Here is a 10,420-nt window from a genome sequence, read left to right as displayed (position 1 = left end):
TTTATGATAGTAAAATATAATTTCACTATTTTAATAGCCTATATCTTTATAATTTTTAAAGGGTTAAATCAAATTTTTATCATTTTAGAAGTTAAAATGTAACTTTATCATTACTAATTTAAAATTTTATAAATTATAAAGAGCCTAAATTAAAAATTTATCATTTTAGGGGAACCATACCCCCTAGTCTCCACTACGCTCTCCACCACTGGTGACAAAACATAAATATTATATATATAACGTTATTTTAGAGTGCTATTTTCACAAAAATACATGTTGTCTTAGTAACTATTTTGAATTAAGACTGAACTTGTAACGTATAAGATTAAATTGGAGAATAATAACTAATAGTAGAATTTTACCTAACACTACCATTTGAGTCGAGACGGTTTAAATTGACAAAATTATAATATAAAAATTAAATTAACAACATACCCATAATACAAAAACGAATAATAAATTTTTTACTATTTTAAAACTAATCATTACGAATTTAATTTGTTTTAAATTAATATAATTCAATGTTTTTGTTTTTGTTTAATACTTAAAAAATGATTTTCAACCAGCTACTTAAAACCATAATTTATACTTGAAAAAGAAGTTTCTTGATAAACCCTAAACCTTAAAGTAGAAGGCCGACCCATGTGGAAATTGAGGGAGAAGTGATGTTGAAGCTACAAAAAAAAAAAAAAAAAAGAAGATATCATACGAAACAAAAATTCAATAAAACAATGATCGTTCATTCATAAATAATCAATCAAATCTTTTGAGAAAAGAAATATCTGACTTTACATATATCTCGGTTCGTGAAAAAAAAAATCTAAACCAAAATAGTGGAACAATATAATTCACCGCCTCTACCTCCATTAAATTTATTTGTAAGCATCCATCATATGCCCACCTATAGCTTAACAGAAAAGATCTTATACCCCTTTTCCGTTCTGTTCTGTTCTTTGTTTTTATTTTTGTTTGGTTTCAACAACGGCGTGTGGACATAAAACACTTATTGAGAAAACAGTGCGAGAATTCTCATTCAATCATTGCCCTTATCAACTTTTTTTTTTCCCACCAGCTCCATTATAGTTGTCGTTCTAATTTCATAGCTTATAAGCAAAGAACACTTCAAAAAAACTTTTTATTATTATTATTTCGTTGTCTTGTAATCTTCAAACGCTTTTGGTGACTAATTCACAGCTTTTACTTACACACTCGTCACTCTTTACTAGTTTCTGCTCTGTTTTCATGGAGTTGATGAGAATTTTTAGCTATGCTTCGATTATTCTTTCGATTTCAGGTAGTGGGTTTACTTTCTTTGGTTGGTTTTTTTTATTATCTACTTGGATCTTGCTGATTTTTTTTCTCGTTTTGGGTTTTCGAATTTGCAGTTTATTTGCTTCCAATTATGGTTAATTCGATTGGGATCAATTACGGGCAAATAGCAGACAATCTTCCTTCCCCTGAAAACGTAGTGCCGCTCGTGAAATCTATTGGGGTCACCAAAGTTAAACTTTACGATGCAGATCCGAGAGTGCTCGGCGCATTCGCCAACTCCGGCGTTGAATTCATGATCGGATTAGGCAACGGGGACTTGGAGAAGATGAGAGACCCGAACAATGCTCAAGATTGGGTTAAACAAAACGTGCAAGCCCATTTACCGGACACGAAAATCACCTGTATCTTTGTCGGAAACGAGGTTCTCACTTTCAACGACACTAATCTTTCCGATAACCTCGTCCCGGCCATGCAAAGCGTTCATACGGCACTTGTAAACCTCGGGCTCGACAAACAGGTGACAGTAACCACAGCGCATTCTTTAGGCATACTACAAACCTCTTTTCCGCCGTCAGCCGGAGCTTTCCGTGAGGATTTAGTCGATATTTTGAGCCAAACATTGAGCTTTCATCAAAAAACAGGGTCACCTTTTTTGATCAATGCGTATCCGTTCTTTGCTTATAAAGGAAACCCGAAGCAAGTTTCGTTGGATTTTGTTCTGTTTCAACCAAACCAAGGGATAATCGATCCAACAACGAATTTACACTACGACAACATGTTATACGCTCAAATCGATGCCGTTTACTCAGCTTTAGCTTCGTTGGGTTACAAGAAACTCCCAGTTCATATATCAGAAACAGGGTGGCCAACAAAGGGAGATGAAGACGAAGCTGGGGCTACACCCGATAATGCAAAGAAATACAATGGGAATTTGATTAAATTGATGTCTCAAAACGCAGGGACTCCATTGAGACCGGATTCGGATCTTAATATATATGTTTTTGCTTTGTTTAATGAGAATATGAAACCAGGTCCAACTTCAGAGAGGAATTATGGGTTATTTAAGCCTGATGGAACACCGGCCTATGCTCTTGGTGTTACTAATAACAATACCGGCAGTGGAAGTATCGGGAATGGGGTGACGATGCCGTTTTCTCCGACGAGTTCATCAACTGGTTATTTGTCTATTTCTTCAGCGACGGTAAGAGCTTTTTCACGTTTTTACTGTTAAAAATCCCCGCTTTTAATTGTGGGTTTTTTTTTTCTTTCTGTTTTATATAATTAAGATTTACGAGATTCATTGGATTCTTTTTGCCTATTGACAATGACAAACAGTGGCATGATGAGATTTACTGGGTTTTTTTCTTGAATTTGTGGTTTGATTGATAACAGGGAAGACGTAAGTTCGTGGGACATGCGTTGATGATGGCGTCACTGTTGTTGATTAAAACGTTGGTGTAGTAATTCAAAGCTTTCGAAAGGTCTTTTTATCAGATATTAAGGGGAAAAGGGGGAATGAACGGCATCAACTTGGTTGTTAGAGAAAGGTAAAATTCTTTTTCTTTGATTGTACGCCAACAGTGGTTTATAGGGAATATCATCAAACTTTGTCTTCAATGTCGGCCCGAAAAATCAAAATTGGGTGATGGTGGGTGGGTGGGTATTTGACAACATGATTTTGGTTGGCTTTTGATCCGTTTTAGTTGGCACTCAAGTAGCATCTTTTCTTCACTTTACTTTTGGTCTTTTGCAGGGATGTTAGGTTTGGTGATTGAGAGAGAGGGACTGCAGGCTGTTTTTGATTACTAGTATAGATTATGGTTTCATTCTTCCTTTTGGTTATAGTTTTACAGGATGTACTGTCATTCAGGGTTTTCTTATTTACGTATTTAGAATTTGATTCCATACATCAGAATAATAATATTAAAGTGATTAAAATAAAAGTAATGAATTTATCATCAGTTGGTAGAGAGTGGTTTCATTAAGAATAAGATTCTAGATAACTCTACTTTTTATTTTCTTCTTCTACAAGTCCAAAATTCTCAAGACTGACAAGAAAAAGAGGGCCACTAAGAGCAATACTGTAAAGGGCAATCTTTCAAGATTTATAGGCATCCCTAAAAATTAATAATAATTAAATGGCTTCGTTAAAGGCTTCAAAGATTAAATAAATACTTATAGACGGGTATTGGCTACTCTTACTCGCTCATAGTACAAATTAAGAACTATATAAGCAAGCAGACCTAGTACTCTCTGCCCAAAATTTCCTTCAAAAAAATTTAATTAAAAAAATTTAATAGAACTAATAATAATAGTTGCCCCTACCTTTGAATTGCGCCGCTGCTTCGTTGTGAGTTGTTTCCGAGTTAGGCTCACCTATCGTATCTTTTATAACATTGAGGGTTCGCTCAGCTTCTGCTCAGACAAGTAAAAATCATCGTAGTATAACAGTGGTTGTTGCAGGTGAGGCCGGCTGTCTATCCTTGATTGGAGGCAGCTCGATAAGGCAATAGTATTGGAGATTGCACTCATCGGGGTCTTTAAGAGATGGAATGACTATGTGATGCCTCTCCTGCCTCCACTTTGGATTCAGATCTAACTCTCTTATAGAACAAGAGATAAGCAGCTGATGTCTTGATGTCGGATTCGTTGACTGCAGAGACGTGACTATCATCGAAATGATACCATCTATTCTCGTCAATCAACTGGAGAAGTGGAAACACCAAAGCCTCAAATATAATCATTAGATATACAAATGTCGTAAATTCAAATAAAACACTAATCAGCTAGATTATCAGTTTACCTTAGCATAGGCAGTGTAGTGGCCACCACCTAGACCACCATAATGGTTGCTGATGGCATATAGCTCATATAAATAAGATTGACCATCTTTGCTCATGACATATTTGCTCAAATCAAGATCGTGAATTGGGAAATTCACAAATGTGTCAATCTTGTTCTTTAGGTATCTGCCATAAGTGAAGCGTTTCAAATGAAAAACAATAATCTCAGGTAGCATCCACAAGTCCAACTTCTTTATAGCTTGCCTGTGTTCCTTGCAACGAGGACAATACCTGCATTAATAATTTAAGACATAACATATTAAGGTCGGTACTGGTTACAGTAATGTGAGACTGCAACATTATCATCTGAAATCCATTTGAACAAGCTTTAAGCACTTACCACATGTCATCAGGCCCTAGGGGTTCTTCAATCAAGAAAGCATCTAAACATGAAGATAGAGAAATGGCTTCTTGCTGGGTCTTTTTTGCTGCAAGCCCTGCTTTATAAACCTCGGGAATGTCCTTCAAGTAGCTGGAATCATATAACTCTTGTTCTTTGTCAGTCCAATCTAGTACAACCCTTAAGAGCTTTCCTATGATCTTCCCTGATTCAAAGAGGGTATCCTTCTTAAAAGCATTGAAGTTCATAACCCTATCATCGGTCAGACGGAGTGGAATTGACAAGTCTGTGCACGAAGTACCCTCAAGTTCTGCATTCTCAACTGACTGAGCATCAGAACAGCTGCATTCTTCATCAAGCCCATCCAAGAGAATGCCATTTTCCTTACCAACATGAGCCTTAGCTGAAGAAATTTTTTTGAAAGGTGACAATACTTTAGAAACAGCGGCTTCAATATCTGCTCCACTGGATTGGTCCGCCACCAAATAAGTAACCAGTGGAGTTCCAAAAAGCTCTGCCCTGGAAAGTCCAATATATTGGTTCAAAATCTTAAGCAAAGACAGAAAAGAGGCAAAGAAGAATACCAGCTTATTCAACATATTCATATCCCTCAAAGTAAAAAACAAGCGCCAAAACATAAAAGAAATATACTCCCCCTCCTTTTCTCTCTCAGCTTATTACAGATTGGTATGAGACAACTTTCAGCTGCCCCCCAAATACTTGAAGGAAAAATACGAACCACAACAGTCCATTCCTCAATGCCTAGTGCACTGTAAAAGTCATGAACCCTTCCACAGATTTTCTTAAACAAATACATTCCACATGGTGTGCACAGTCAATGGATGAACCGTGTAGACAGATATAAACACTACTTGAGAAATAATAATAAAAAGATAATAATATATAATCAGTAGACAATTGCAATGATAGAGAAACGATGGACCCTTAATATTCTAAAATATCAAAATACTGCATGTAGTAAATCAGATTGAAAGAATACAATCTGCTTGGGGAAGTTTCAATAGCTAGAGAGACAAATAAATAAACTTACTTTTCCTGCCATCGATGAAAAATTACTAGCCTAGTTTTCCCTATCTCTTTCTTTTGAAACCGGAATGCCACAATATGCTCATCATCCTTTATCGAAGACAATGGCTCCAAAGGCATCTCCAAATATCGGTAAATCTTGTTTTCATACACCTGATATTGAAGGTTTACTACTTCAGCCAATCAAGAGAATGTATAATTTAAACAGCTAGAAATAAATTAAGAATCAATTCAACATATGTTTACCTCTGCAAGCATAAGGCTTTCATCACTCTTCAGACCACATGCAGTACCTAATGCCAAAAGGAGATCTTTGCAGAAACCATTTTTCAGCACAGAAACCGTAAATGGCATTGGTAGACGACTTCCATCACCATAAAAAACTGTCACTGTCATTGTCCTAGTGATAGTTGAAGGTAGTGGCAATGATAGATACATGAAGGGGTCAAAGGTGATAGAAATTTTGCTGCAAACTGGGCAAACCAGTGTAGACTTGTATTGACCCTGAGAAGCAGGGGCATTATTAACAATATTCCAATTGTTAGTAACAAAGTGGAAAATCAGCCTAATTGCTACGCACAGAAACTTGAAGTCATGTATCATTGACATGCTAGATGAATGAAAACAACTACATAAGCATGGGATATATTAAACACGGAACAATAAAAGCATTAGGCACCTAAATCTGAGATATAACCTAATATTAAAGAATGGGAAAAGCTATATAATGACAGATACATAAAAAAAGGCCCTTCTAATTTGTCTCAAAAAGAAAAAGTAATCGATCATAAACTGCTTAGAATGGCACTGGCAACAAATTGTAGATAGTAATTATATCTCCCAAGAAAAACCCCGATACCACTATTAACTCTCCTACATAACTTTAAATAAGACTACTATATGCAACTCTAAATCTAAGAATTCAGGCAAAACAAGAAATATCTCACTTGGCAAACATCCACAATTACTGAGTCATTCCGCGCCTTATGATTTTTCCAACACTCAGCTGCAACTTCCTCATCAGGACGACCATCAGAGTCCTTCATTTCAATATAAGGTTTTTGTTTGACCCTATTCAAGTCTTCATGCAACCCATCTAGTAAGAAAGCCAGAAGTTCCTAAAGAAAGGACACTCCATCATTAGGGAAAACAAAACATAAATATGATAAAAAAAATGTAACCCTGAAAAGTTACATATAGATACCATTCAACCAACATTCATAAGTCACTCTTAAATTGCATTTAAAGTATAATGCAAAATATATATACTCCATGCTAAGCCTTGGAATAGTTAGAAGTTAAAAATTAAAACTTAGGATCCTTTAAGCATTCACTACCCTAATGCGCTTAACTTCTCATTTTTCTTCCTTTTTCTAAGCATGCACCATTCTTCTTCTCTTACAACAAGTCAGCCCCCTTCATCTATTTTGCTGCTGCTTCTTTTGATTGCAACAAAATAAAGCCAAAACATGAAAAAGCCGACTTGGAAAGCTCCAAGTCATGTCCAACACATATATTGCACCCGTACCGGTGTCTTCTCAATGTAACAGAGATGGTAAACCCTAAACAGACTCTAGCATATAATTCCCACTACTCTATACTACTAAATTCCCAACATTGCAGAAGAACAAAATATTCAAACATCAGAAAATACTTACTTGAGAATCGTGCTGGTTGTAACCACTAAACTGGGGTGCAAACCGAGCAAGTTTCCCCTTAAATACACGTGGAGCTATAGCAGTTCGCCCTGAGGACCATAATTTTCGCAACAAGTCACCGAATGCAAGAGCAAGCTCTCCCTGCACAAGTAAACTTATGTTAGAGACTTTGTGGAGTGCCCAAGAATAGGTATCAAAATTGTCCAAACCATAATTCACATTAAACTACAAAAGAAATTGATTGATAGAAGCACACTTACATGCATTCCCAAAGGATTGTCTGTGTTGATCTCAGCTCTGCAATCTTTCAAGAAATACTCAACAAGAGGGGGCGTGTGCACTAAACATTGAAGAGCACTATTCATAAAACAAGTATTTCCTAGATTCTGCAATCCAGCCAAGCCCCCCTTCTCTCCTTTTCTAGCAGAGTTACATGCATCAAAACCATCATCCATATCTGTTAATCCTGAGCCTAAGGAACTTCCTGGATACAGATTTGATCTGTAACCTGAGTGACCATTGGACAAGGTTGGGCCCCCAGCAATTGTCAAGGGTGATCTTGAAGGTTCCAAGGAAACCAAAGCTAGGTCATTTCCTGTAGAATCCATGCCAATTTTTGACGATTGATGTCCATCAACTAGCTCCAGAAGAATCTGTAATGTTTCAGCAAACATACAGGTAAACGGAGAACAATTAGGAAGCAAAACAAGAAGGGAAAACAGAAGGATGCTCACATCTTGATCCATCTGCAAGTTTGATTCTTCTAGGGTTTTGTTTGAAACATACAACTGTGCATACTTTCTCTTGTTGAAGTAATCCCAAATGCGAACCTAGTAATATAACCAAAACATGTAAGCAAACAATTTTATTCGGAAGACATTATCAAAAAAAAAAAAAAAACAATTTGCTCACCTTATCCTGCTCTATTCCTTTAAGTGCACAGACCTTCTGGAAAAGCTCAGTTAAAGAAGCCTAAACATTATATCCAACCAAAAGAATAGAAGTGAGGAAAAAAGGGCGTTAGAACCTGCATGGCCTAACTAAAACAAAATTGCATAATTTCAAGGACATTAAAAAAATAAGACTTAAGAAGCCAGAAGGCTTTTCCAGATCATTTTAACAATTGATTTGAAATGGAAGGATTTCCAGTTTTGTCCTAGACATCAAAACTTACAATGGACAGATGTCAATACTAAAACCTGTTTAAACAAGATACTTTATCACTATTATCCTCCATTTGGCCAGACCAAGGCAACAAAGGAATGGACAAACCACCAATTTATGCAAAAGAAAGCCATACCTTTCTGCTTAACCATATAGTTGACTGACTTTCATCCCTGGAATCTACCAACTTAAGACAAAGGGGGTAAACCTCCACATCAAACTTTTTATGATAAACACCCTGCAAAATCATCTTTCTAGGCAATTCTGGACCTCCTTTATACCTATATGTTAAAATAAAAAGCAAATTTTACAAGATATCTTCTCAAATAAGTAAAGCAAAGATAGGTACATTCAGGTGTATGGTATATAATCAAGTCAGTAGCATATACTGCTTTAACCAGGAAGAAAATATCAATCAATTACAGTGGCAGATAATGCATGCACATATCCTTTGTATGTCTGTCCATTTCAATTAACGTGAATAAGCATCAAACAGGTACCAGTTAAAAAGGCTAATAACTCATTAAAAGGCTATAGATCTTCACGCTGTTTGGTAACTTGAAAATTTATAACCAGAGTATGTATATTAGTAAAAAAAATTGGAAGAGGTGAAGCATTACCATCCGTGAAGCTTTTCCCAAACTCCTTGTGGTACCAAAACATAATCCTGCCCTTCAATTAACATTCTCCGAAGCTGTATGTCATTTCCCTTGCCATCGCTATCACTTCCATTCTCAACAATGTCAGAGTTATCTATAGGGCCAGGCCTTTCTGCCACGACCGAAGAAGCTCCATTGATATGCCGAGAATCAGAAGATTGGTTCCCAATCAAATTTTCATCACCGTCTATTCCAACATACCTCTCCCACTTTCGAAACCAGCTGCCAGAAAATGAAGAGAAAAAAAGCTGAATCATACAATTAATTAATATACAATGACTAAAAAAACAGGTAATTAAGTTTAATAAAAAAATCAAATCATTTCTTCAAGTTCCAGATAGGAACCAGGAAAAAGAAAAGAAAAGGTCGAAAATCCTCTAAAACGAACCTGCTAGAAATAACGAAATACAAGTTGCCTTCTTTCAAATTACGTTCGGATTCGTTTCTTAAATCAGTAACGATCTTTTTCTCTTCTTCGGGCGTGCACGGCAAGCAACTCGCTCCGTTCTCCATCACGCATCCCGAATCTGGAATCGTCATGATCGATGAATTACCACCCTAAACATCAACCAAATCACAAATTCATTTTAAACCAAAAAGAAAATTACAACAATTAAATCTCCAATCCAAAAATCAAGCAGATTTGTATCACCTAGAGAGATCAGAATCAAAGCACAGATAAATCGCTCGTTCGTCGACGAATAAATGTAAGAAAATTAGAAAACAAAGTATATCTTTCTTTCTTTAAAAAAAGAAGGGAAAATTGAATATTGTGGAGAACCCTAAAGCTAAAGCAGATCGGGAAATGAGAGAGGGATTATTGGGGGAGGAGAAATGGAGTTAATTGGACAAAAGGCAGCCAACTTAAACTTACCGTCTTTTCAACGATCTTGTCTTTTCCTGAGTCACTCACCTTTTTATAGGCTTCAACAATAAAACGGGATATTACCCAAATCATAATAGATTGAAAAACTCTATTTTATATTTCTTTTTATTTCTTTTGCTTCTCTCTTGTTTTTGTTTTCCTTTCACCTGTGAAGATTAGATTATTATATTTAACCCAAATCATATACTTTAACTTCTTGTTTTAACAAAGTAAAGAGAAAGGTAAGAAAATCCCCAAATACTCCACTTGCTAATTATAGAAAATGACCATTCTTTTCCTTTTTTCTATTTTTCAATATAATAAAAAGAATATATCTAAATTAGCATAAAACTTGATTGGCCGAAAAGAAAATTAACATAAGACTTCGATTTCTCTCTTTTTGAGTTATTATTATTTGCTTTTATAAATATAAATTCATCTCCCACATCTCGGGATATATACTCTTATTAACCGATCGAATAATGTTTCAAAATTGCAGTGTACAAAGAATAAAAAATTTGTTCAACTCCAAAAGTAAGACCAAAGATTATTAAATCACAAATGATTTAGAA

The 10,420-nt window shown here is 35.7% G+C and overlaps 2 protein-coding genes across 4 annotated transcripts; one reads left to right on the top strand and one right to left on the bottom strand.

Moving 5' to 3' along the window:
* Positions 1–485: 485 nt before the first annotated feature.
* Positions 486–9,989, bottom strand: LOC105765360 (ubiquitin carboxyl-terminal hydrolase 9). Of its 3 annotated transcripts, XR_008192039.1 has the most exons (15): positions 9,858–9,989; positions 9,372–9,541; positions 8,945–9,205; positions 8,461–8,605; positions 8,073–8,132; positions 7,895–7,990; positions 7,421–7,813; positions 7,161–7,301; positions 6,450–6,620; positions 5,749–6,006; positions 5,507–5,655; positions 4,456–4,974; positions 4,076–4,346; positions 3,598–3,977; positions 486–674 (listed from the first exon to the last, which is right to left on the bottom strand). XR_008192039.1 is itself a non-coding variant. In XM_012584404.2 (14 exons), exons 1-14 carry the CDS (start codon positions 9,939–9,941, stop codon positions 3,813–3,815), a joined length of 2,883 nt encoding a protein of 960 aa, XP_012439858.1. In that variant the 5' UTR covers positions 9,942–9,989; the 3' UTR covers positions 3,249–3,812. The 3 variants fall into 3 exon arrangements, 2 of the variants coding, with proteins under 2 accessions (XP_012439858.1, XP_012439859.1); XM_012584404.2 differs by lacking the exon at positions 486–674 and having other exon boundaries at positions 3,249–3,977; XM_012584405.2 differs by lacking the exons at positions 486–674; positions 9,858–9,989 and adding an exon at positions 9,636–9,851 and having other exon boundaries at positions 3,249–3,977.
* Positions 843–3,233, top strand: LOC105765361 (glucan endo-1,3-beta-glucosidase 11). Its single transcript, XM_052625705.1, has 4 exons — positions 843–1,294; positions 1,386–2,473; positions 2,665–2,819; positions 3,026–3,233. The coding sequence occupies exons 1-3, from the start codon at positions 1,243–1,245 to the stop codon at positions 2,731–2,733; spliced, it is 1,209 nt and encodes a 402-aa protein (XP_052481665.1). The 5' UTR covers positions 843–1,242; the 3' UTR covers positions 2,734–2,819; positions 3,026–3,233.
* Positions 9,990–10,420: the final 431 nt, after the last annotated feature.

This window comes from Gossypium raimondii, chromosome 12 (genome assembly GCF_025698545.1).
Source record: "Gossypium raimondii isolate GPD5lz chromosome 12, ASM2569854v1, whole genome shotgun sequence".
In the NCBI taxonomy this organism is placed as follows: domain Eukaryota; kingdom Viridiplantae; phylum Streptophyta; class Magnoliopsida; order Malvales; family Malvaceae; genus Gossypium; species Gossypium raimondii.
Note: the sequence above shows the minus strand (reverse complement) of the source record. Positions and strands in the feature narration are given on the sequence as shown.